The following is a 27431-nucleotide window of genomic DNA, read 5'->3' as shown; positions in this document are numbered from 1 at the left end:
CCCAGCTGTTTTGATTAACTGGGTCTTGATCTTATCCGTTTAGCTTCCCTGGGCTCCTAACTCTTAACGGGGCTCCGTTTTTGTGGCATTAAAAGAAAAAAGCGGCGCCTGAAAGGTCCTTACGAGGGCTCCGTGTGGAGGTGCTCGCGCTACCGCTACAAGCACCAACGGCCGTTTGTATTCGTCGGGGGGGCGGGGCCTGCGTAGGGCGCTCGCGGCTGGGCCGAGCCGCGCTGGCCGCCGCATTCCATACGGGGGGGGGGGGGGGGGGGGGCGAGGCGCGCAAAGGAGGCCGGGAGCTGCCCATATCCGGGAAACCCTCCGCGCCGGAGCCACCGACAAAATGGCGGCGCCGAAGTGAGGGACCCGTGGCGGCGGCGGGAGGGGGGCGCTGGCGGAGCGACCGAGGAGCCGCTGCCGGCGGCTCTGAGGGCCGCGGCGGTCGTTGCCGTCGTCGCACGGGCGTGGCCGGGCGCCATACGCACACGCCCGGGCCCGGGGCGCTGCTGCCGCCGCCTTCTCGCCGCAGGTAGGTCCGGTGTGCTGCGGCGGCGGGGAGGGGGCGCTGGCGGGGCTCGGGAGCGGCCGCCGGGAAGGCGAGAGGCCGCGGCCGGCCGGGCTGCGGGGGCGGTAACGGGCCCTCTCCGGGCCCCTGCGGCGGCGGACCGGCAGAGCCTGGGCCCTTGCGCCCCGCCGGGAGCGGCGGCAGGCGGCCGCGGCAGGCGGCGCTGCCTCCCGCCGCCCTGCCGGGGGTTGCGTGGCCGAAGGCGACTTCGCGGTCGCCGAGGGCCGACTCCTCCGCGGAGGCGGCGGGGACCGGGCCCGGGCTGGGCGAGGCGGTGTCTGCGCCGCCCGGGCCCCGCGGCCGTGGCTCGGGCGGCGGCGGCGGCTGCCGCTTGGACCACGGTGCCGCTGCCTCACGAGGTCCCGTCGCCCCAGTGGTGGTGCTTGGCCGTGTTAGTCCCGCTTATGTTAGTCCCACTTAGCTCCCCGGGAGAATACTTAAGGTACTGAGGAAACCCGCACTTCAGCAGACCAAATTGAAACTCTTCTTACATATAGATGCATGCTGTAGTACATGCATACATGTTTTACCCCGGGTCACGGTCTGGTACTTGCTGTGCAACAAAAATGCAGTTTCTTAACACTATCCATAGGCTTGAGGTACTCATGGTTGTCATATACTGAAAATTTTTATCCCAGTGTTGCACTTCTAGTCTGGATGGTCCTTGATGTGTTGGATCCTTCTGTACTAATAGAAATATCTTAGTACCTGTCTGTGCCAGTGCTACTTATGCTTTGGTCTTCAACGGTTGCCCTGCTGGTAGCAATGAAGATCACTCTTGCACACTCGAGAAATAACTAATAATAAGAACTGAGAATATATTTGTACATAAGAAGAACTATATCCTATTAAAAGGAGATAGTGTATAAGAATGGAAAGGAGCAGAGCAAGCATACAGTGCTGCTCATGTTCAGCTAGCCTCCAGTCTTTTTCAGCTCAAAGTCTTCCTCAAATGTATGTAGTCATAATTATTTACAAATTTTCAGTGCCCATTTTCCTCCTCGTTCTATGTAAATCTTTAGTGCTGAAAACATCCTTTGTCAAAGAGCCTTACAGCTCAACCACCTATTACCTGAAGAACTGCTTCCTTTGGTTTGAGCCAAGCCCCTACAAACTTAATTTGATACCTCCCAAATTCTTGTTTTAAACTTTTTCTAACAAGAGTTGATTGAGATTATGTGGAAGATAAGTTATTAGAATAGTGATATGGGAGAGGAAACCAAAATAGATTGTTTTCATTTCTAGCTGAATATGGAGCACCATATAGTACTTAAATGTATATTCAAAATTTTTGTATATATTAAATTTTACAAAGCTACTACAAAGCTGTGTATTTTATTTCCAAGAGAAGTTGAAAGGCAGTGAGAGAACAATAGCATGTTACTGTCAGCATCTGCAATCACTTAGTGTTTTCATTCAAACACCTATTTTTTATGGTCCAGTCTTTTGTGATATGCTGTAAACAGACGGGTATTTTTTTTCTTACAGTTTGACCTGTAGAAGAAAATAGTTTATCCTTATATTTTGAAAAGGAAGGAAAAGTGATTTAACTGCTTCAGGGAAATGGAGAATGTCATCAGTGGAAATATTTGCATTAACAAACAGATGTATCAAGGGCATTTAACCATACAGGACTGCAAGGGGGAATATGCGGCAGTTCCCTCAAGTACAGTTAGTGTTTGCTAGTTAGATGTACACAGTTGAGAAGGGTTACTTCCTGATCAGTCAAAACTTGATTGTTTTAAAATGTGTGTAAATGTCTGTAAGAGGAGGTGACTTGATGGTCCCTGAATTTTGAGGTTCTCCAAAGCAAGGTGAACTGTAGTCAATGATAATGCTTGCTTCTTCATACTTCATTGAAGTAGAGGACTGTTCTAATTGGGTTTCTGAGCAGTTAAGACTGTAGTTTCACATACCCATGAAGTTGTTAACCAATACTGCTGCCAAAAGAAACAACCCACCAGGAAAAAAATTACTTTTTATCTGGATAAGTTCCCTGGCTTGATTCACTCTGTGTGGCCTTAGTTAATGCTGGCACAGAGTAAGTGGACTGGCTGTTTTACACTGGTATAAACCACTGCTTCTGCTAAAAATGTATGTGAAAGTGTAACTTTATTTTCCAAGACTGCTTAATCCATATACTATATGCTGCAGTTGCCAACAAAATAATAGTTATTGAATTCTTAGAGCATCCCTTGTATTAAAGTTCTCAAAGCATTTTAAAAAGAAATACAATTATCTCTTTTTTTACGCCTAAACAAGTCAGTGTACAAGGTGATTTTATTTTTTCCCCTAGGCCATCTGCTTGAATAGATGGTAGATTCTAGGTCTCCTGATTTACAGATTAAGTGTCATCTTAATTTAACCTGGAGTTCTCCTAAGGGTGTTACATTTATTTATCTCAGCTGCCTGCATGGTGACGGTAAAATGAATATTGAAACACTAAATAAAATTATGGTGCAAAGCAAGTGTTTTCTTTTGGATTCCAGGCCTTTCGAACAGCTTAAAATGAAAATGTTGTATATAGACATTTTTTTACTTCTCTCATTTGATACTTGTCTGACACAAGATGGATCCCAACTGTTTTATCTAGATTACCTGCCAGTGGTGAGCTAGTAATTACTCCTAATTTTGACTGAATTTGAACAAGTAATCTGAATTACTAAGCCTCTAAGCTATTCAACCTTGTTGTTATGTGCTGTGGGATGAACTTATGATAGAGGTTTCACTTCTCTGGAATTATTAGCATGTTATTAGCACGTATCCTCACACACTTTTGTGTACCAACACATGCGTTTTGAAAAACAGATGTCTTGAAAAGAAAGGAAACTTCCCTAGCAAAGCTAAATTCTAGTAAAGTGGTCTAAACAAAGTTTTTTTCTCCCTTTTCTTTGGAGGAAAAAAAAAGTGTTTTTTAACTGAATATTTTCCATGTGGTCTTAAATTTTGCATGTTTTTAAGTGATCTTGAAAGTGGCCAAGATTAAATTGCATTTTAATTTCTCTCTTGGCATGCTTTCTGCTGTATCTAGATTAGTTAGTACTTTGAGCAAAACCTGTTTATTATTAAATCTCACTTAGATGCCTGATGGTCTTTTCCTTATTCAGTGAACACTGAAGAAATGTGTGTTACCAAACTGCAGAAAAAGTTCTAATATCACTATCAAATGACATTCCTTTAAAGTTTCAAACTTAGCACAGGTCAAAGAAAGCTTACAGGTACAGTCACAGCGCTTAAGATTTAGAGAATTCCATTAGAGAAACTAAATTATTTCGTAAGTGTTTGGCCAAGGAGAAGGGAGTTAGGTTGCTATCCCTTATGTTCCTTCTTCTCCATCCTTATTTATGTACTACCCTTCTGAGCTATCAAGTTTCATTCATATATGGGTAGTATGAACATTTCATTCATATTTGTATGTGGATTAGAGGGTTCTTTTTCCTATTAACTTTTTGTCATATTCTTCCTCAGTCACTGAATCAGTAGTAGGTTTATGACACTGCAAATTATCATAAAAGTGAAACTTGGATGGAAGGAGAGTGGCTTTTGTGTAGCCTGTTTAAAACTACTTAGGCACCTGTTTAATGCAAATGTCTAATATGAGAAACACTTTTGTCTCTGCATTACTTCTTTAAGAGAGAAGTGATGCTTACAAACATCTGAGTCCTCAAAAAGAATCTTTCAGAAAACTAGAAATGCAAAATTTTAACACATTGAGAAACAGAAACAAGAAAAACAAAATATTTTTGTATTGTTACTTATTATAGTAAAGGAACAGTATAAATTTTTACCATTCTTTTAGTTGCCTTTGTAAAAAACGACAATGCTAGAATATGTAATCTTTGTATCTTACACTGCCTTTAGTATATGTTCTTCCTCTATGGAGATACAAAAAGTTTTATTTCATGATACTCTAAAAGGGTACAAGGCTCTATAACTTCTTCAGTGTTTCACCTTGGTTGCTATATCCTTTATCATACCAATTACAGTACAGGCTAGTTGCACGGCACAAATGCAAAGGTTTTACTTTGCTGCAGAGCACAGGGTTCTCCCTGATGAGTCAGCCCCTTCAAAACACAAACGTTATTTATTTGTTTTTGGCAGAATGTTCTGTTTCCCTTACCAAATGTCACAGTTGTGCTCTCAGTGAATTTGATGCTTGAATTGTTTAACAATTTTACAGTAATAAAGTTTAAGATTAAAATTTTTAAGCTTTCTTTTTTCCTCCCTCCACCCAACTCCCCTTATGTGAAAAATGACTGAGTTATTGACAACGAAGCAGTCAAGAAGACTTGAGCTGCAAGACTGTGAAAGCCTTAGAAAGCTGAGCCCTTAAACAGAATTAAATGGAAAATGTTACAAAAATCATAAACTTGCATGAGCTTGCCCAGTGTTTGTTTTTTAAATATATGACTAGTAAACAGTGGATAAAATTGTTACAAATATGTATACTCTCACTGGTGTGCTGGTGTTTGTATTTCTAACTTCCACCTGTTTGTGGAGCTTGATGGCAGAATTGCTGAACAGGTTATTAACTCTATATCCTAGCTAACTGGCTCCTCTCTTGACGGATCAACACCTTCAGCTTTAGAGAGTGGACAGAGAGAAGGGGGTGATGGGAGGGAGGCAGCAACCAGCAGAGAGGAAAGGCAAAGAAGTAGTGATGGATGGAGTGCGGGAAGCATGTGCAGTGTTTCCTATCTTCTCTTGAAAGCTTTGTCTGCCACCCTAACTTCCTCTTTACTCCAGATCCTTTGTAATTTAAGACTGTTCAGACTTGAGGCATCTAAAACGTTGCTTATTAATGGAATGTTAGAAGGTCAATGCAGTTTGTAATTTAGGTTGACTGAAGGCTGCCTGAAGTTGCTTAGCACGTGTTCAGTACTACAGAGGCAATGCTACATGTGAACATTTCACCACCACCAGTGCTATATTGTGAATTTTTTCATTCCTTTATGTGTAACAGGAATTCTTTTGTTTTGTTTTGTTCCAGAATAGCTATTTTGGGTTGTGAGAAAATTCAGCACTACAGGAACCGCAGCTTGACAGTGAATAATAGTCACTGTTTTCACAAGTTCTGAAACTACCAGCCAATCTTTGTTGAATTTTGTGTGCGCAAGTCCTTGGTGAAGGTTGCATATATACATGTTTTCATGAAGAGAAGTGAGAAGCCAGAAGGTTATAGACAAATGAGGCCTAAGACTTTTCCTGCCAGTAACTACACTGGCAGTAGCCAGCAGATGTTACAGGAAATACGAGAGAGCCTCAGGAATTTACCTAAACCCTCCGATGCTGCTAAAGCTGATCACAGCATGGGTAAAATGTCATCTGAAGATCTTAGACAAGGCCGAAATCCCCCCAAATTTGTAACGTACCATAAAGTTTTGCAGGAGATACGAAACTCACTTCTGCCTTTTGCAAATGAAACCACCTCAGCAGTCAAAGGACCATCAGAAGTTAATCGACAAATGCTGCAAGATTTACAAGCTGCTGGCTTTGATGAGGTGAAATGTTTTATTTTTAAGATTTGTTGTTCTGCTAACTATAAAGTATTAGTGCACGTTTGGGGTGGGGGATTGATCATAAATTGGTTTAAACAGCTTATGGTAAGCAGAATATTTCCTTGAAAATCTGACAGGTTTCTAATTAGGACCCAATGAGACTGATAATATTGGGGAATGAAGGAGAGGAACAAAAGGATTTAGAGAGGTTTGGCCTTTTTTAGCATCCTGTGCAGTTTGCTCTTATGTGGTTGGAGTAGGCTGTTTTAATTATTTATATCATTTTTAGACAGATAGAAATGGACTCTTTAGAACATGGATTTTTCCTCATAGACTCAAAAGAATTTTGAATTGTGCTCCATTAAAATATGTTGATAAAATATGACCATTCTGAATTGAAAAGCAGCACCAAATATTTCAGAAATGAATTTTAATGCACTTTTCACATCTGTAGTTTTGTCTATCCTTACATTATGTACTTTATCAGATACAGATAAAATAACAGGGTACATAACAAAAACAGTTGTGGGCATCTTCTCTGAATTACATCTTCAACAGAAAAACAGAAAGATTGTATCCCTTGGAAATTTGGATATATGTGATTGCTCTGGTATTGTTGTCATTATAAGAATGGAAAACTAGATAATTGCACAGTCTGTGTTTTGAAATTACTGGCTAAACTTATTTCTGTTCATTCACTTTAGTAAGTGTAAGAATTTAAGTTGTATTGATGGACAAACGGGTTTCCAGAAATAAGAAATTAGTGTACTTATAGCTCTTGTGTTTCTATTGGGATGTACACATCAAACTAAGTTACTCCCATTTTCATATGTTTTCTGTAAACCTGAGTACAAAAACAGGTTAAAGAAAAGCTAGCCAACCACTCATCTTCCAAAGGAAAATGGCACTGTACCACAACAGGGATTGCCCTTTCAGCAGTGCACTGATCTCAGTAAAGACCAGCTCAAAAGTTCTGCCTGGTGTGATGCTTCAAGGCTTGCAGAGAGCTCTACCTCTAACAGGATTGAACTTCTCCAAAGCTGTAAACTGGCATTCCTTATATCACATCCCTTTATCAGGTGCTGATAGTGTCTTTTCATGGCTTACCCAAATACATGGTCCAGACTGCATTTTCATTAAGAATGAAAGGGTTTTTATAATGATAAATGATTTTATAATGATTTGTTGCTGCAGTGTGGTTTGTTGCTGAGGGTTTGTTTTTTTTTACGCTAGATCAGTTTTCAGATTCATTTTTACAGAATGAGCCCACAGTCATCTGCACTAACTGAAGAGTGATATGTAGCCAGCGAATAAACTAGAAAAGTATCTTGAGTTAGTAGTTTTGTTGGACGCTTTGTATCTTGAAATCTTTTACTTCTACGGTTTGTTCTTGGATGCAACTGAGAATTCCCTGGACACTCTTTTGCAATTATATGGACCTTTTTTTCAGGCACAGTGTCAAGGTAAGCAGTTTCTGCCATGTGTTAACCCAGAGTTGTGTTTCCACAGTTGCCCATATTGGACTGACCTGTAAACATGCAGGGAACAGGTACAGCTGAAACAGGAAAGCATTTTTCTTGGAGGGGCTGAGACAGCAAGTAGGAATGAAATGGGAGTATATTTTGAGCTGGGATTGTTTTTTGAACTGAATCATAGCAGAAGTGTATGTTAGCTACTTACAGTTGGCCAGTCTGGGCTGTTTCCCACATCCATTGGGTGTGTTCATGATTTAACAGATTACATGTAGAACTTTTACTTTCATGAGCTCTGGTGTACTGCTGGCTTTCTGTAGAGATTAATATGATACCTAATAGTTACCAAGTCCATTATTTGTTTTAATTTTCTCTGATCTGGATGTACCTATGTGAGCAATGTTTCTTCATCTCAACTTTAAGTGAGATTTCATTGAGGTATTGAAAATGGATTCAAAGTAGTTCATACAAATTTATTTTAAACTAGAGAAAGGTCTCTTACTTTGCCATATTCTGTAGTCACCACTTGGTGACCCAGTCAGCGCTTTGCATTTGGAAACATAATGATTTTATTTTTTTCCCTCATATTTTTTCTGTATATAGAACATTACAGAAGGTTTGCTGGTTCCCCCCCACACCCCCCCTTCTGATAATAGGTAGTATTCAGGATTAAAGCTGAAACTGATATATATAGTAATACAATTATAGGAGAATGCAGTTCATTATTTTTTCTTTTCTTTTTTTTTTTTTTAAGACATCTTAAATAGCTCACAGGAACTCTCTCACCTGTTAAGACTCAAGTTCAGTCCTCATATATTCTGCATTAGGTGATACACTTCAAGACATTTAATACTTCACCACATTGGTGACGAAGGTGGTTTTTGTTCTTCAGCCAGAGGAGAAATATATCCTTTGATTCTTCCTCAGGTCCTCTGGTTAATGGAGAGAGAAAACTAAGGATAAATTACAGTTTTATCTTTAAAATATTGCTGGTTGTTTATCTTTATGGCTTGGTTAAGTGAGTTCATTATTTTAGGTTTATATAGTGCAGACTTATTTTGCTGAAAAGCCAATAAATTTGATTTTGAAACGTTGATTAAAAAGTAAATTAAGGTTGATACGTAGACATGAATGATGAGTCCTATAAAAGCACATTCAAAGTGGAAATGAATTCATATACTGTGGACAACTTAAATCTTCTGTTTGCACAATGACCAAGTAGCATACTGGTGCTGAAAATGTACTGCTTTGCAACAAATCAGTTTTGCCTATAACAATAGAAGTAGTGCAGGCATAACCATCCGATGAAGGAGCTATGTGATTAAAAGCTACATCTGTTTTTTCCAACAATGACAGCTACTCTGTAAACCCTACTGCAAGCTTATTCTATATATTTTTTTGTTTTAAAAACCCTTTTCAAGGTTCTGTTTTGTCCACTAAATTCAGTTATTGTTTTCGAAGACTGTGTGTAATTATGTACATTTGTAATGTCAAAAATGTGCACGGGCATGGTGAAATTATGAATGTGGATTTGAATTTTAAACGGATACTGGCTACTTCCCTTCTAAGTCCTCACTTTCCCATTGATTTTAATAGTAGGTAAATCATGTCTTATGTAGGTAACTTGTTCAAACAATGTGAACTGAAATGATCACTTTGACATGACAAAATACAGCTTTAACAGATCACTAAAAGGCAGTGTGCTTAATTATAAAGAGTTATGCTGTGGATTTGTAACTCTGAGTTAACTGCACAAATCCATTCAATATAAGTGGGAGAGCAGTGTCTGACTTTAACCTTCTCTGAAATTCTGCCTCTGTTGCTTGACTTTTTCCACTGACTTTAATGAGATCAAAAACACTGATCCGTAATACTTTTTCCACTAACAGAGCTTTTCTCTTAAAAAATAGAGGCTAAATCTACCTCAAAAGTAATGAAATTTCTGCTAATATTGTTGTTTTCATGCACAAGTCTTTCTTTGGGAGAAAGTAATGGAATATTTGTTGACAGAAGTCATTCTGAGTTGAATGAAAATGAGCAAAAACAGGCTTTTGAATTTCACATTAGGGTATTTGCCATAAAATAACTTAGGTTGACCTCTGGTCATTGTATAAGCGAGCTGTAACCTGAGTTGTGCATATCAGTATCAGTATGCCTGTATGGACAAACTACATAAGAATGGCGAGATGAGACAGAATTTACATCAAAATATGGTTCTTCAACAAGCTAGCTTTCTTTCTGAAGATCCAGACTGTTTAAGTGTGTTTGAGGATCTGTTGCGGAGAAAAAATTTTTAGATTATTTTTTAATTGATTGAGAGAAATTAGTCATGTACTACCTTGATAAAATTGTGGAGGGATATTTGGCCAAATCCCCATGATTTTTGCTATTGTTGCCTTTTTTGTAACTTTTTTTTGTATATAATTTTCCCTTTAGGATATGGTTGTACAAGCTCTTAGGCAAACTAACAACCGTAGTATAGAAGCAGCAATTGAATTTATTAGTAAAATGAGCTACCAGGATCCTCGTCGGGAACAGATGGTTGCAGCAGCAGCAAGACCTGTTAACGCAGGTATGAAACCACCAGGTAGGTGTATCCAGGGTAATTCAGTAACTCAGCGAGTGTTTCCTTACAGGTGGAAAATGTAAAATAGCAAATTCCTCCTTCATGTGCTCACAACAGGAGAGAATGAGATGTTGACTTAAGTTTTTTCCTTTAAAAATAGTATCTAAAGTATGTAATATAGTTCTTCTGAAAGATAGGTGTATTTGACGCGAGTCTCTTAGGTGAACATGAATTTTTTGACTGCATATTTTAGTATTGTATCTAAGTATTATATCTAAGGAATGGCATTCAGGTCTGGTTCAGATCTCATTTTAGTCGTTTTTGCCCCTAGTTGATGTAATGCCCGTATTTAACTGTTAATATCAATTGCCATGTAGAGGTTGGTGGTGAGCACTGCAGTTCAGACTGGGAGGGCCACAGGAAGCAAATTCTTATTTTAAGGTTTTTTGTCTTTCTTTTCAAACACTTTCCCACAGAGCAGCACAACGTATGCATGTGTTGCATCTGGTTCCAGTATTTGTATTTTAGGATGCCGTATTTCAGGATCTCCCTCTCTGGTTAATTTTCTATTTAGTTCCAGATTTTGTTTGTATGTTTTCTAAGGCTGACTTGATGTTTTTGTGGATTTTAGGGGACAGACTAGAGCATTAGTAGCAACTGAATCGCAAGTTTGGCACCATTACTACTCTGTTAAAACATACAAACACATTTTTAGTGCATCTTGATGTTTTCTTTCTTATCAGGTTTTAGTAGCATATGCCTAGACTGTACTTCACAAATGCAGCAGAAATACTGAACTTTTATTCAACTGAAGTCAAGTGCTGACTGTTGGTTCTGTAAAGTTACATTTAAATTGATGATACAGGCATGAGAAAAATGGGTAGTCAAGATTAGCAAAGTATAGCATTAATTTGCATTTAGCTTGTGAAATAGGGTTAGATGGTTAGGTAAACATTAAACCATGCTTTCAGCCATGGTTTTCATTATTACTTGCAAAGTTATACCAGTTGACACTATATTTTGTTGAAGATACAGTGGCTTTCAGCAGTTGTAGTACTGCATGTATTTACAGGTATCTCAATACTGTTAAAAGCACAAGACTGCATACGCTATCAATTCCTTGCCTAGTATTTTGTTTATGAGATGCAAAATAATGTATGTAAAATAAATATATTGTAGAGTTGGTTCAGTAAGTTTTGCTTTCATACAATTTTATTTCTTGCCTCCACACAACACTTTTACCCATAAACACATAATTGTTAAAATGGAAGTAACTTACTCAAATTTTGCATATGAAGAATTTAATAAACTTGGACGAACTGTATTGCGTATGGGGTTTAAGTGGGCTGTTTGCTTTTTTCAGAATTTCAGTTAAATTTTAGTTGAAGAGCACTTCATCTATTGTAAGTGTTAAACTGGAAGGAATAGCAACTTGACTAAACTTATTTTTCCATACTGTTATTTTTGTGCATTTGTACTGAAGAGCTCATTGGAATGTTGCTTGCATGCATAATTAATACATAGTGTGCCTAATAATTCTGCAAATTACTATTTTTTTCTTGATTAAAAATTACAGGCACATCAGTAATTTAAACAAGAGGCATCTTCAGAAGAGTGATTTGTAATGTCTGTAAATTTCCTATAACATAGTTTCTTTGCATTTGTTTGCTCATATAATGTGTACTGGGCATACTACCATGCCATGGTGTGTATTACCAGATAAATATGAATCTTTGATGCAAAATTCAGTGAATTATGCTAAATCTGAAAATTTCCATCATATTGCTGTAGTAATTAATGCAGAAAAATAAAATACTCAAATCAGTACATAGAAATAATATATAGTAATATTATTGATACATTTTTCTCTTTATGAAAGGAGGGACTGTGCAGCAATCAGTTCACCGCAGACAGAGCTGGAAAGGTTCTAAGGAGTCCTTGGTTCCTCAGAGACATGGCCCTTCCCTGGGAGATGGTGTAGTTTATCGCTCAGAAAGTCCCAGTTCTCAGCCTGATGTAGGAAGGCCATTATCTGGATCTGGCATAGCAGCATTTGCTCAGGCTCATCCTGGCAATGGACAAAGAGTGAATCCGCCACCTCTACCACAGATAAGGAGCGTCACTCCACCTCCTCCACCTCCTCGAGGACAGACACCCCCTCCAAGGGGAACGACTCCTCCACCTCCTTCCTGGGAACCAAACTCTCAAACAAAGCGTTACTCTGGAAGCATGGAATATATGATCTCTCGCATTTCTCCAGTACCACCAGGAGCATGGCAGGATGCTTATCCACCTCCGCCAATGAATCCTCCACCCATGAATTCTTCTGCACAGGCTCAGAGAGGCATGAGTGCTGTCCCCATTGGCAGGCAACCAATAATCATGCAGAGCTCTGCCAACAGCAAATTTAGCTTTCCCTCGGGAAGAGCTGGAATGCAAAATGGCAATTGCCAGGCAGAATTCATAGTTCATCAGAATGTTGTGTCTGGGAACTCAGTGAGTCGCCAGCCACCCCCATACCCAATAAATCCAACTAATAGGCAAAGTCCTACAGCACTGCAGATGCAGGCAGGAGGATCTGCTCCTCCTTCAGCATACACCAATGGAAATCTTCCTCAGACAATGATGGTGCCAAATAGGAATAGCCACAACATGGAACTTTATAATACAAATGTAGCTGGAATACCTGCATCCTGGTCACAGCCTCCACCTGCACAACCACAGTCGTCACCTGGCAATGGGCATGAAATCCCTACATGGCAACCCAATGTTCCAGTAAGATCAAATTCTTTCAACAACCATCACGGAAATAGGCAAAGTCACTCTAGCAGTTCTCAGCCTTCAGCTACAACAGTAACGGCTATAACACCGGCTCCCATTCAGCAACCAGTAAAAAGTATGCGTGTGTTAAAGCCAGAGCTACAGACTGCCTTAGCACCAACTCACCCTTCATGGATGCCACAACCAGTGCAAACTGTTCAGACCATTCCGTTCTCTGAAAGTCCATCTACAAATATGGCAGTTATGTCACCTGTTGCAGAGGCTCCAAATTACCAGGGTCCCCCACCACCTTACCCAAAACACTTGTTACACCAGAATCCATCTGTCAATCCATATGAGACAGGGCCCAAGCTCAGCAAAGAGGAGCCACCTGTTTTATCTAAGGAGGAAGAGAATGAAAAGAGTTATGAATGTGTTGATTCAACAGATAAAGAAAAGAAACAAATAACAACATCACCTGTTCCTGTTAGAAAAAATAAGAAAGATGAAGAACGAAGAGAGTCTCGCATTCAAAGCTATTCCCCTCAGGCCTTTAAGTTCTTCATGGAGCAACATGTGGAAAATATACTCAAGTCACATCAGCAGCGTTTGCATCGGAAAAAACAACTAGAGAATGAAATGATGCGGGTAAAATCTTTCTTCTTTCTAAATCTTTGACTGAAATTGTTTCAGTATTAATTTTAAGAAATGTTTGTTAATAGTAGGGTGTTTAAATAGTACAGATAAACAGAACATTGCCATATAGTGTGGTATTGAAGTTTACTTTCAGTTTTTGTGTTTGAAATGTGTCAAATTCTTCATTGCTTTGTTTAGGTACTACTTTATCATCTTAAAAATTAATTTTCTTAAAGTAAGATTTTGTGTGTCTAAACATAAGTCATCTGACTCATGTATGATAAAGTGGAGGAAAGAAAATCATTTTTGCATGAACTGAGATTTAACGATATGGCTCATAGCTTTGTTATGGATTATATTTAATTAATAATTAATAATAATTTTATATTTAATAAAATATATTTAATCCTGATTTTTTAGAGCATTTTTTGCAGTGTTTTTAATAATCTTTCAAAACATTGGAGGTACAAATAGCAAAGCATTGACTAGTTGTAGGCTGGTCAAAGCCTTTATACAGTCACCCAGTGATGCTTCCTTTAACTTTCAGCAGTTTGTTGCTAGTAGTAAGTTGTTTGGTTTTTTTTAAGAAGTTCACATCCAAAAAGTCAGTATTAAAAAGCTACGATTTTTAGAATGAAAGAGACATGGTATCTTCTGTCTAAGTATTTTATAATCCAGGTTGTAATTGTATCTATTTAAACAAGGTATAATTGTATGAGATAATGAAAAACAGATATCAACAACAACAGGTAAAATCAACTTTTTCCTGCCCAGGCAGAGTCAGTGGTGTCCATTCCTGGGATTTCATGTTCTATTAAATGAAATTGAAAGGGTACACATTGGAGCTTATGTATACATGTGTCATTTCAAAAGCAAAACCAGTGAGAAGTAGCAAAATTATGATTTGGAAAAATGGAGATTTGAGGTGTATTTACAAAACTTTTTTAACAACTGTAGCTGAAGACCTGAGAGAAGTATGATGTACCTTTTAACTGATTCTGTGAAAAAAATGTATTTGTCTTATGCCACTTTCTTGAAATGCTACTTTTAAAATCCATGTTTTCCTACTCTTTGAAAGTTCTTACTGTAAGCTGTAGTGTTTTACAAGTGTATGCTTAATCACAATATATGTAAATGTTAGCAAGATTTCTTCCTGGAACTCCTTCTAGATCTTTATTCTTAGTCTTTCTTTCTTTCCTTTTCACTTCCACTAACAGCTGATTTAAACTATTAAGGTGTGGGAAGCTTTCCTGAACTCTGTAGCCTCCATCACTGTGTAGGCAAGTAAGATTTTGGAGCAACAGTATTTAAGAATAGCATGATCCCTTTTTAAAGGATTTTGCATGCATACCTGCATCAAAATTAAGCATGAATTTATTTTGACTATTTGAATACTTAAATGTAAGATTATAATTAATGTTGATATGCAAACCTCACTTTCCCTTCTTACCATGTTGATTGTCTTCCATAGTATCACAGGCATAAGTATTACTGATATGCAGACACTGATACAACTTTCCTTGATACCTTCCTTGTGCCTTTAAAGCAGCCTAGTAAAATGTATTTGAAATGAGAAAACAGATTTATAGTATTCATGCTAGATTTAAAGCTGGGGTGTTTGATGACAGGGTGGAAAGGGAAGGGTGGAAAATGGAGTATTATGCTGCAGTAGACCTCTCCTTTTTTATCAGGGTAAAGGATAGAAATCCAACAGCAGCAAAGTATATTGCAGATATTCATGAAAAGGAGAAAGGCAAACTAGCTCATTACTTATTTTAAGGAAGTTCAAAAGGATTAAGCAAGTATTGAATCCCCTCATTTCTTCCCTTTAGTAGAAATTTTGAAAAAAAAAGTTATAAGAATGTGTCTGTAGCAGCACTTTATATGGTATCAGGTATCCTAGGGAATAGTGTGGAGGTATCTCAAAAATATGCAATTTATATGTGTGGATTTACTTCCGTTACTCTAATGTCCAAATATTATATTGGATAGCTTTGAAAATATCTTTGCCCCAAAGAACAACTAATCATGATATAAGACACAGCAAGATTAGAAGGAATCGCAATAAGAACAAATTGCGTGACATCATATTCAATAAGCTCTTTTGTCTGGCGTTGAATAGAAATCATTGCAGGTATGAACGTGAGCATTTGTGCAGTTGATAAAGTTGGTTAATTTTTGGTAGATGCTGTAGCTGAGGGGAGTTCTAGGGAAAATACTTCAATGCAGAGGAGAGTGATCAGTATGGGATGAATATTTATGTTTTGATGAGTGACATAGGAAAAAGTGAAGACTGGGTCGGGAAGACAACAGATTAGGGTGCTTAGACTATTTTTAACAACAAAAAGTTCTTAGGGTGCAACAGCCAGAAAGAACTAGAAGGTAAAGTTACAAGCTACTTGGAGACTGTATTTACATGACTTGCAGTGATTAATTACTGTACTGGGTCTCCCACCTTCCCGTGTTTTGTTGCTAATGAGGTCATATTCTTTCCCAGTTTTCTACTGGTCAGTGGGGTTTGGTTGTGTACAAGTGGGACTGCACTGAAGCAGACTTTGTAGTTCAGGTGGAAGATGAGCAGCTGACCCATTGTGGCCTAAAATTTAACAGGGTCAGGTCTTCAAATGTGTTTGTTTAAAGTTTGCAAAAAAATCCCACCTTCTGCTTTGAAATATACCTTAAGCATGTTTATTCACAGAAAACTTGAGATGTCTTCCCCTGTATCTTTGTCCTGAAAGAACAGTGCCCTGGGTATTGCTACAGTAATGTGTTGTGGAAAACATAACTTCATAAATCTGCTGTTCTTGATTTGGACTAGAGAATTGAAACTATTTCCCATATCCAGTCTGAAACTACTACTGTCCAATCCTAACTACTGAAATGTTGATTTGGGCTAGGAAATTTTCTTTGATTTTTTGACCAAAAATTTTGTCTCAGATTTGAGACAACCTTTCCCATTTAAATCTTTTTGAATTGATACTCCTTGTGAAGTTTGTTTGGATAGATAAACATTTTGTAAACATTTTCCTAATTGCATCTCCTTTGGATCCAGTTTTGCTATGATGCCTGTAAGAAATTTTCTGTGATTTTAACAGATTTTTTTTTGAATAGGTGATGTATAGTGTCCTGAAAATATTTAACATTCTAAATGGCATCTGTATAACTGATCTTTTATTGCTCCTTTTTTCTCAGTCAAGCCTGTTATATTTTGTTTCAAGTTATATTTTAAGTTGCACAAAGCAGGAGTCATCTATTAACATACGGTTTATACAAGTTTAGACTAGCGGTTACCTAATCCTGATGATGGTCCTGAATACTATACTGTAAATAGTGTCTTAAGTGTTAGGAAGACAGAAGTGGCAAGATGTGGTACCATAATAATAGATAAGATGATGTGAAAGTAAGAAATTGGAAAGCCTCTAGAATAGTGGTTGAATAGAGGTGATGATGTTTGCAGGGATTGCAGGATGTTTGGCCATATTCAATTTTGTAATCAGAATGTCCAGCAGAAAATGAAAAGAGAAAGTATAGTGTAGGTTGAACTAGGAAATCATTGCTTTAGGATGGTGACTTCAAAGCCAAATGGCAGATAAAATAATTGAGGTGCTATAAAAGGAGCATATACAACTTTGAAATTGCTGATAGAAAGAAAGCAAAAGCAGGAATGAACATAAGGCTATGTGGGGGTAGTATCACAGAGAAAAGAACATAAACATTTGAAGGAAGGTTCTGCTCACATTAAAACCAAAAAAAACAGATGTTTTGATTCTGGGGCCTGAAACTTGCCCAGAAAAATGGCACTGGAATGCTTTAAATGAATTGAAGCCAGCAAAGGTATATTAGAAGGAATCCAGGTTGGAGTATGACAGGAATGCTCCGGGTGGTTATTGTAGATAAGTGTTGCCACGCTTTAGCTGATGAGTTACATGTGGCCTGCAAGTATTTCGGCTGTCAGGATGTTAGTATTGTTGACCAAAACACCAGGGGTGTTCATTCAAGATAGGGGCACACACAGAGATGGAAGTCAGGAACTGATACTGTGTAGAGGAATGAGCCACTTCAAAGAAATTGCCCTGCCCAACTTACTGGAACATAGAGTGGAAAGCAGTAAAGAGTGTGCCTGAAGTCCTGCTATAAAGAGGTGGATTTTATGATAGGAGGGAAAATCAGGTCTTGGCTTTTGGCAGAAAGCTGAGTGGTAGGATGCATGTGTTTGGCTTGGGTGAGCAATGGAAATAGTGCCATGGGGTAAGGTTCTGGTTTGCATAGATGTATGGGGAAGCATGAGAGTCACATACTCACTCCTTCCTATAATTGAAATTCTGCTGGCATGGTCAGGAAGTTTAGTGATTTCTGCTCTAGCTAGTGGAGGTCTTTCCTACTGCAGCTCCTTAGTTAGCTCTTAAAAACTTACTGCTACTATGCATATCCTGGCTTCCTTTTGCTCTGTAAAGAATCAGGGAAGCAGTTAATGCAGTAATCATTGTACCCTCAGCTACATTTCCATAGTGAATATGGAATTAGCAAAGTTAGTAAAAAGATGAATTATTTAGCCAAATATGATCAAAAAGACTTTTGAAGGACTGTGTTCTTTTACTGCAAAGGAAAGCTCAAAAAGCTTTTTTTTTCTTTTTCCTCTCTCTCTCTCTCTCTCAACAGTAATATGTAGGGAGAGTGAAAAGCATCAAATATATTTGCTTCTGCTTTTTACCTTGGTTTTCTTGAGACTTCTGTATTGTTTGTAATGTTTGATCATATATCTTTAAGAAGGGTTTGGATTCTTCAACAGAAAATTCCTAAATACTACTGATTTAAGTTGGATAAACATTGAGCAATTGTAAGAATGCAAACTGTTTAACTTCTACCATCCGATTTTTTTTTAATATCCATTTACTAGATGTGCAGATGCAGTGTGGTCTTCCAAGATGGATAAGAGCTCAATTTTAACATAAAAATAATCAGAAAACTTTTTAGGCTTTCTTTGTTTTGCCCAAGAAGCAGAAAAGGACAGAATCCTTGACAGGTCTTCTTCAGTTAAGAGAATCAGTGGAAACAATTAAAAAAAAAAAAAAAAAAGCTTGCAGGGGAACAGTTTTCACATGTAGTTATAAAATCTTAAGGCCAATACATTAAATAGTTATGTAAAGAATCAGTTTAGCAATGACACTGTTAATCCAGAGCATCCATGAAAAACTGAGCATATAGAACACTTTATGACCTAATTTAATGATTCCCAAACCAAGACTGTAGACCAACTGCTGTCTGACGCCATAGTAAATAGTCTTTCAACTGTGTTAAACTGGACAATTTACAAACTTCTAAGCTGCATGGCTATGCTGGTGATCCACAAGAAAATCTGATGGGTGACTTTGTCCAAAAGTTTGGAAACTACTTGACTAATGAGTTGACAATTTAATATGAAAAAGAACTATCTGAGAGGGGGCGAGCGCTAATGGCTTCCCTCCTGCACCACAGTCTTGTTGCGTAAGGGGAGGGTAGTTTTCTGCTTTCTCACCCTCTTATCTCCTTGAGAACATATTCCCTTCTCAAGAACCTGCTGGTGCATGGCACCTTGTGCATTTTGCTGTTGAAAGTGCCCCTTAGATCACACGTTTTGTTTTGTATCACTCCTATGTGTTTTCATAGAATCCTAATATATAAATTAAAAAATTTTTGAAGTGTTTTTCCACATTGTAGATATAAGTATGTGGTTTGCTTTGCCTAAGCCTTCTAATTATTTGAAGAACACCAAGAGTTAAGAGTAGTATTCACTCATCAGATTTAATTCTGTTTGCTGCACAGGTTGGATTGTCACCAGAAGCCCGAGATCAAATGAGGAAAATGTTGTGCCAGAAAGAGTCTAATTACATTCGTCTAAGAAGAGCTAAAATGGACAAGTCGATGTTTGTAAAAATTAAAACCCTGGGAGTTGGGGCATTTGGAGAAGTCTGCCTAGCAAGAAAAGTGGATACCAATGCTTTATATGCAACAAAAACTTTGAGAAAGAAAGATGTATTGCTTAGGAATCAAGTTGCTCATGTTAAAGCTGAGCGGGATATCCTTGCAGAAGCTGATAATGAATGGGTGGTTCGTCTGTACTATTCATTCCAAGATAAGGACAATTTGTACTTTGTAATGGACTACATTCCAGGTGGTGATATGATGAGTCTCTTAATTAGAATGGGTGTCTTTCCAGAAAATCTGGCACGGTTCTACACAGCAGAACTGACCTGCGCAGTTGAAAGTGTTCATAAAATGGGCTTCATTCACAGAGATATTAAACCTGATAATATTTTGATAGACCGCGATGGTCACATTAAATTGACAGACTTCGGGCTCTGTACAGGTTTTCGATGGACCCATGATTCAAAATACTACCAGAGTGGTAAGAAAAATATAAATAGTTTCCTTTTTATTTTGTTGAAGCATCATTCTTTGCCAGGGCTTAAATAATAAGTGACGGTGACATTTCTTTTCTGAACAGCAAAGCATCTAGCAATGTATCTGCACACCATTCAAACTGCAGAAAGCAACATTTAGTTAGACTTTCCAAGTGTAGGCCTTGATTCCTTAAGGCAGAAGGAATAAGCTATGTTACTCTAAGTTTGTCCCATTAGTGGTTTCCAAAAGTTGGGGAGAGAAAATCACAGCTGTAACCAGGTAATTACGTAGATACAGCCCTACCTCAGTTTTGAAGATAGGCTTAAAGTTTAAAATTTAGGTGTTCTTGAAAGTCTTGCCTAAGTGTCTCCTATACTTCCATTCAGTGCAACCTACTGATTTATGAGAAATGTTTCAGTAGGCTTTCAAAAAGCCTACTTGATGCCTTAAAAAAAATGGTTGAAAAAAGCTTGAGCAAAGAAATTTTCTCAGTACTATGAGTCGCAAAATGCAGATTTCATAATAACCGATACAATTTTTTTGCTTTGCAAAAAGAAAAAAAATCTTCAAAAACTATTTTTAAGTTACTTTTGGCTTGTTTTTATATTAAAATATGATGCCTCTTAGGCCAGACTATTACACAGTCACTAGAGAGGAAGCAAAAGTATCAACGTTATTCAGGGTAAGAGAATAAAACTGAATAATCACAATATGTGGAAGATTTTAAATGTGACTGATTTTTCAGCATCAGTTGATTCCATAATACTTTTATGTTGTTTCCTCTGTATAAGAGCAGGAAAAATATACATCCTGTACACTCAGTGTGTTTTGTGTCCCCCCCCCAGGAAAAAGTAACAAAAGATCAGACCTGATATTTTGCCATCATTATGCCAAAAATTAACTTTAAAAAAAGAACCTCAAAAGCTGATATTTTATATCATAAGCAAAAAGTTCAAAATGCTGATATTCTAAGACCTTTTTAGTTCTTCTTTTTCCATTTTTGAGTATTGAATTTGAATAGATTCTGTCTTAAAACAAGGACTGTTAACAAATGGAGAAAATTGCATCTTAGTTAAGAACTAAAGTAATCTTCCTCAATTTTGGCAACTGTCTTGCTCAATTGTAGGTGATCATGCACGTCAAGACAGTATGGATTTCAGCAATGAATGGGGTGACCCAGCAAACTGCAGATGTGGAGATCGGCTGAAGCCACTCGAACGCAGGGCTGCACGTCAGCATCAGCGCTGTCTGGCCCATTCCCTTGTTGGCACACCTAATTATATTGCACCAGAAGTATTGTTACGAACAGGTGAAGAGTTTTTACTTTAATCTTACTGCAAAGTAACTGATACCCAGGTAGTGTCCTTCAGCTTTCTTATACATGCACTTTTACCAACTATATGATGTTTGACAAAAAATAAATATTAAATGATTGTTAATATGGAAGTCTTAAGTACTGAATAGAATTCTTTAGTAAAACCTTTTTATTTTTATAAATAAAAGTTTTAAATTATCCTAAGGCTTTGATTACCTAGTTTTGACTTTGTTTCAGGTTACACACAATTGTGTGACTGGTGGAGTGTTGGAGTAATTCTCTTTGAAATGTTAGTGGGGCAGCCTCCTTTCCTGGCACAAACACCCCTGGAAACACAAATGAAGGTAAATTTAAAACTCTCATGTTAACAGTCTGAAAAAGCCAAAAAAGTGTGCTTGAAATTAACATAATCTTTCTAATTTGTGATGGAATCAAAGGTGATTTTTGAGAGTGCTACTGTATACAAGTATGTTATAAAGTAACAGGATTACAGGTAATGCACTTATTTTGTAAGGTATCTTTAAGCATCAAGATCCTATCTTTTCCCACTCATACAGTAAATATGCCAGCTAATAATCACATTTCAAATCTCAACCATCCCCTTCCTGCATTCATTTCCAGGTCCTCACTTTTTTTCTTTTCTTCTTCCAGCATCTGGGTGTTCTTTTCCCAACATTTGCCTTCCCTGTCCTCCTGCTGTCACCTGCAGAGGATTTTCTTTGGTGAAGTATGTGCTGCTGCTCAACATAAAAAAGTGGAGGAACAGAGGATGAGAGTGGCTGCCCAGGGTTACTGGTCCCACTCAGAACTGTTGGTCCTTCCCTTCCTGAGTCTCAGCCATTTAAGAAAATCCACCAGGGAAATCTTCTGCAAGTGCCACTTTTGCAAAGTTACATTTGGCTTGCAAGATATTAGTTGGCCCATATGTAGTCTTTAAAGCTGTTATCTTTCCAATGCATCAAGTAATTCAAAATCCATTTGCCTCACCCTCTTTTTAAGATTATAAGCTGGGTGCCTAGTTTCAGATTCCAGATACTGGCCTTTATGATGCCTTTGCTGCATTACGGCAGGGGTGTTCTGTGCCAGACTCCAGTTTAGACCTGGAATGTGAATAAATTTTATCTAGATTTTGTCAAATTCACAAACAAAATATTCCCTGCCTTTCTGAAAAAGCAGCTTCAGGTTTTCCCTCTAGTGTAAAAACACTTTGTCAAATGTTTTTTTTTTTTCATTGGGGTTTTTATTTTTATGAAATAATAAATATAACAACACCTCTTTTTGCTTTTAAGGTTATCAACTGGCAGACTGCTCTTCATATTCCACCTCAAGCTAAACTGACTCCAGAGGCCTCTGACCTTATTATTAAACTCTGCCGAGGGCCAGAAGATCGTTTAGGCAAAAATGGTGCAGATGAAATAAAAGCTCATCCATTTTTTAGAACAATTGATTTTTCAAGCGATCTACGGCGGCAGTCTGCTTTCTACATTCCCAAAATTGCTCATCCTACAGACACATCAAACTTTGATCCAGTTGATCCAGATAAATTGTGGAGTGATGATAAGGAAGGGAACATAAATGATACACTTAACGGATGGTACAAAAATGGAAAACATCCTGAGCATGCTTTTTATGAGTTCACATTCCGAAGGTTTTTTGATGACAATGGCTACCCTTACAACAATCCAAAGCCCATTGAATATGAATATGGTAATCCACAAAACTCAGAACAGCAGTCAGATGATGACGACGATGATGATGATGAACAGGCAGGTAGAGGGGTTCAAAATCGTGACCTGGTTTATGTTTAGTAGAGGAATAAAAAATAGATAAGACAAACTTATTTTGCAGCTGAATTTTTTGAAAAATCTCTTTTAATAAGAGAATTGACAGAAGATTGCTAGGGTGAATATATGCACACTTTTTTTTTTTTAAACACTAAGACAGTTATGTCTTCCCCACTCCTGTACATTTTGTTTCCCCAAAATACAGGGAAATCCTTCTCAAACATTAATTTATTCCAGCATTGTTAATCGTTTAATTTAGAGAGTTGATGTTTGATGAAAAAAAATTATGACCTGAATTTTATTATCAGTTCTCTGTACTCTAAGTACTCAAAATAGGAAATAGTGATTTTTTTAATCCTAAAGAGATGCCTGGTATCTGTTTGTACATATACTAAATAATTTTAAAAAACCAAATCTTTGTTCCAGAATTTTTTAATGACAGTTCTTCCTTTCATTGACCAAATATAAAACCTACTTTACACTAATAAAGCTATCTGATCTATTTCTGAAAAAAAGGCTGCTGTACCCTCCCTTCTCACAATACTTAGCCTAGTTAGAGTGTTGGAAAAACTGAGCCATCTGTCTGATGAAATGTTTGTAGCCACTGCAGTAATGGCATAGTTCTCAGCTTTGGAACAAGAAAGTCTTGACTGCAATATGATTGTAAAGTGATAAAGCATTAAAACTAGTCTTTTATTGAATGGGTAATTGAATTTGAAGTTAATAACCCTGTAGCATGTGAGTGGTACTCTTAAAGCAGAAGGAGCATTCACTCATAAACAGCTTACTCTTCTCCTGTCATCAGTTCTGTTATGTGAGGAAAAATACTTTTTGAACTCTTCTAGTTTAATTTTCTGATTACACCATACTGTAAAGTCTGTACAATTCTGCTGTATTCAGAATTTTTAGTTTGAAAAAATAAATTTTAGAATATTTTCCTTTCTTATACACTTGAGATAGTAATGGGAAAAGATTAAAAAGTACGGCTTTTGAGAGTGTTGTTGAGGAGACCAGTGTGACTTGGCTTTAACAGTTTTCCCCATAGTTAACAAAGAGGAGAAATACCATGCACAGTCAGTGTGAGCTGTCAGTTTCTCTCATTACACCTTCAGTGCTTCCTCTTTCACAGCCCAGTTCAAAACAAAAAACAAAACTAGGAACATACAGCTGTGTGTCCTCTGTTCTGCATTATTGCTTTTGTAGTTTTTCACAGCAGGTGAGCGGCATCTCCTTGGTCTCATGGTGGGAGGGTGATAACCTCAGGAGGCAGCCCTCTAAGCAGCTTCCCTGTTGAGAAGATCAGGAGTTACGTGTGGAAGAGAGAATTACATTTCTTTCTCTGTCTCTCTTCCACTCTCTCGCTCTTTCTCTATCCTGCAGCTAGCACAGTGGTAAAGAAAGTGCACTATTTGTAGTTAAATTTGTGTCTTTTTAGACATTCCCTTTTTGGAATTGAATTCCAGTGACTAATCTTAATGTAACTGTAAGGATTACTGCTTTTTTTAAAATTATTATTTTGTGCCACTGCACTGGCATTATAACTATCTAAACATCATGAAATTGCTATTTGTAGCTGTTCTCATAGTGAACACCGGTCACTAGCTTACTTTTCTCACCAAGCTGGTTTAAGAAATTCATGTGTTCTTCCAACCATTTATTCCCTTTCTGTGCTTCAGTGTCTTTCTCTGTTGTACTATGCTAAATAATAGATCAGTGAAAAAAATGGTTGGTGTTTAATATTTGGAGATTTTTTTCTTGTAGCCTGGTTCATTTGAGTGATTCGGTTTCAAGTATAGCCGAAGAAATAGTTTATATTGGCATAACTGAGGAGGAAGTGAACTGCAGTAAAGAGAGAAGGCATTGTGGAAACTTCTTAAACAGACTTTGCCACAGGAAAAAAATATTTGTGGATGTTCACCCCTATACTGTGAAGTGCTTATCATGATGAAAAGACAGTTATTAAAAACACTTTGTTTTCTTAAACAGGTAGCTACTTTCTGTGATCAAAATAGATTTCTCTGCTTGTCCTACAGTTGTTGAAACAGAATAGCTTTTAAGAATTATTTTATTTAGCTTAAATATTATAAAATGGCTGCAGTGTATAACTACTCCATTTTATACATTATGTAAAAAAGATTGTTTTCAATGTAAATGAACTTTCAAAGATTATCCTCCTTCATAGTAAGTATCCCAGTAAAACTGGTCTGCTTGTCCTGGAATAAAATATATTACTGGTTAAAGGTAATTTAATCAAACTTGCCTTACCTGTGACCATTTGTGAAATTTGCAGAGAAAATAATGGCAGTTCTTCATTAAATTATCTGTTGAAGCTGCATTTTTATCTGAGTATATTTCTCCTTTTCCTGCAATATATAATATATTATATTCCTAACATTATAACTGATCTTTTAGCCCGTATGTGTTTAAAGGTGGGGGGGAGTCCTCTGAAGGCACCACAGTTCTACATGAGCTAAAACAATTGTTTTTATTAAAAGAAATATTTGAGTCTTTTAAACAAGTGTGCAAGTACTGAAAAATGCTATCTTTCCATTCTGAAACAAATACAGAAATAATTTAAATCTTTAGAATTCAGTAGACGCTTCTGGCATTTTCTGTTACCTAGTGTTAGAAATTCCATTGTTCCTTGTTTGAATTTTTCCATCTATATGCTGCAGTTTTATATATTTCTTTGCAAAAATGCAGTGTGTTGCAGTTCAAGTTCTTCTTTGAGTGGAAGAAAAAGATTTCATGTAAATAAATGTTGCTCCAGCTCTCCAACATGCTATGCCTTACCCAAGTTTGGAACTCCCATAAGTTTCACATTTTACATATGTATTCAGAGGGTGCTTAAAATGTGGAAATTTCAGTAGTGACCTGTCATGGGATTGGTTTGTACTGGTGGTTGAGAAGAGATGGTCATAACTAGCAGCTGTGAGATCCTACAGTAAGTTTTAGTTCAGATTACTTTCACTTTGTAAAGAATGAAAATAAATTTCTCTTGTATGTGCCCCATGTATACATATAATTTGTATTTATAAAATGTTCTATAACCATGTAACTACTGTAAATACTATTCTGATATTCAGTGACATTAAGTCCTAGGGCAGGCCCTCTTGCTGTGTCTTTTCTGTCTTCAATTTGTAGTAAAATATATAGAATGTATGACCAGAGAGTCACTTTGAGACTGACATATCTTCTGCTGTTGCAAAATGCAAAGCTGTGAGTGGGAGTGATTTATTTAGACTCCATTTAATATTATTTAGCTAACAGGCAGTGCAGCAGGTGGGTTCTTAGATGCTGCTGCTGTCACCCAAGATACTATTAGACTTTGGGTTTCAGATGTCTTTGGTGTTTCAAATGAGACCTTTAATCTGTTTGCTTTAATTCAACCAAAGCAAAGAGAGAATAAATTTGGGTCAATGTCATAGTAATATGTTTGAGCGCCCTCAGATGCTCTTGATAAAGGCACTATTCAAGTTTACCTATATATATATATTTATAAAATATATATATATATTCTCTGTGTGTGCGAGTGTGTGTGTATATGTATATATAATGTCTTTTTTGTATTATAAACATTTTACTGACAGAACACTACAATTCTATTAAAATTTTACTTTAGATTAAGAGAAAGAATTCCAGCATTTGTGGACAGTATAACTGAATCATCTTTGCATATTCCTGAATTTTATCAGCTACTGGTAATTAGTGACATTCTTTCTGCGTTTTATGAAACTGTTTCTGTTTTCTCAAAATCAGCCTCTTTAGTGTAACATCTGCTGGGATAATAAAAAAAATACGAGTCTTTATAACAAATGAAATCAAATTCTTGTTCTGCTAATCAAATATGAAATGTAAATTTTAATTGCCCAAATGCATTTGTTTTCTTTCCTTCTCCCTCACCTACCTCTCTCCCAAGTATCCTTTATACTGCAACAGCTTAGTGGTTAACAAAGAACTGGTATATGTTTAATGGCAAAAATGCTACTGTAGTTCGCTATCAGCTCATGTTGTTTGTAACCTGTTCTCAAAACTCTACATTTTGGTGTTCAGAAGTTGAATTTGTTGTTGCTCTTTCCCTGTCCTCTGCTGCCTCTTGCATCAAAATAATTAAAACTTGTTTATTTATTATGCATAGATTATGCATCATGAAGCTATTCCTTCTCTTAGAGATATAGCAAATCCCAGTGCTCATGTTTATGGGAAGGAATCGTCTTTGAGAAAGTCTCCCTCTTTAAGTGCACATCTTAAAACTAATGATGCAAATACCTATGTCTTACCACAGAGACTATATTATATCCAAATTCTTCTACCTTTGTTTTGTAAAAAAGCATAGCACTACTCTTTGTACATTAACAACTGATAAACAGAAGAAAAGTAGTCCCTCCAGCACATATTGTTCAGGTGATATGATAAAATAAGCACTGAGAATTTTAGAAACACATTGACAGTTT

At 37.4% G+C, this 27431-nt stretch overlaps 1 protein-coding gene across 4 annotated transcripts; it reads left to right on the top strand.

The window, feature by feature from the left end:
• The first annotated feature begins 348 nt into the window (after nt 1–348).
• On the top strand, nt 349–27114 carry LATS1 (large tumor suppressor kinase 1). 4 transcript variants are annotated; one of them, XM_067293555.1, is made up of 9 exons: nt 349–529; nt 5556–6066; nt 9972–10122; nt 11981–13509; nt 19300–19882; nt 21005–21187; nt 21431–21537; nt 22483–22959; nt 26600–27114. In XM_067293555.1, the coding sequence occupies exons 2-9, from the start codon at nt 5716–5718 to the stop codon at nt 26639–26641; spliced, it is 3423 nt and encodes a 1140-aa protein (XP_067149656.1). In that variant the 5' UTR covers nt 349–529; nt 5556–5715; the 3' UTR covers nt 26642–27114. The 4 variants fall into 4 exon arrangements, with proteins under 4 accessions (XP_067149656.1, XP_067149658.1, XP_067149657.1 ...); XM_067293557.1 differs by lacking the exon at nt 26600–27114 and adding an exon at nt 21845–21920 and having other exon boundaries at nt 22483–22522; XM_067293556.1 differs by lacking the exon at nt 26600–27114 and having other exon boundaries at nt 9972–10107; nt 22483–23029.
• Nucleotides 27115–27431: the final 317 nt, after the last annotated feature.

The sequence above is a fragment of the Apteryx mantelli genome, chromosome 3 (assembly GCF_036417845.1).
Source record: "Apteryx mantelli isolate bAptMan1 chromosome 3, bAptMan1.hap1, whole genome shotgun sequence".
Taxonomy (NCBI): domain Eukaryota; kingdom Metazoa; phylum Chordata; class Aves; order Apterygiformes; family Apterygidae; genus Apteryx; species Apteryx mantelli.
The sequence above is the reverse complement of the archived record's forward strand: the minus strand, read 5'-3'. Positions and strand labels throughout refer to the sequence as shown.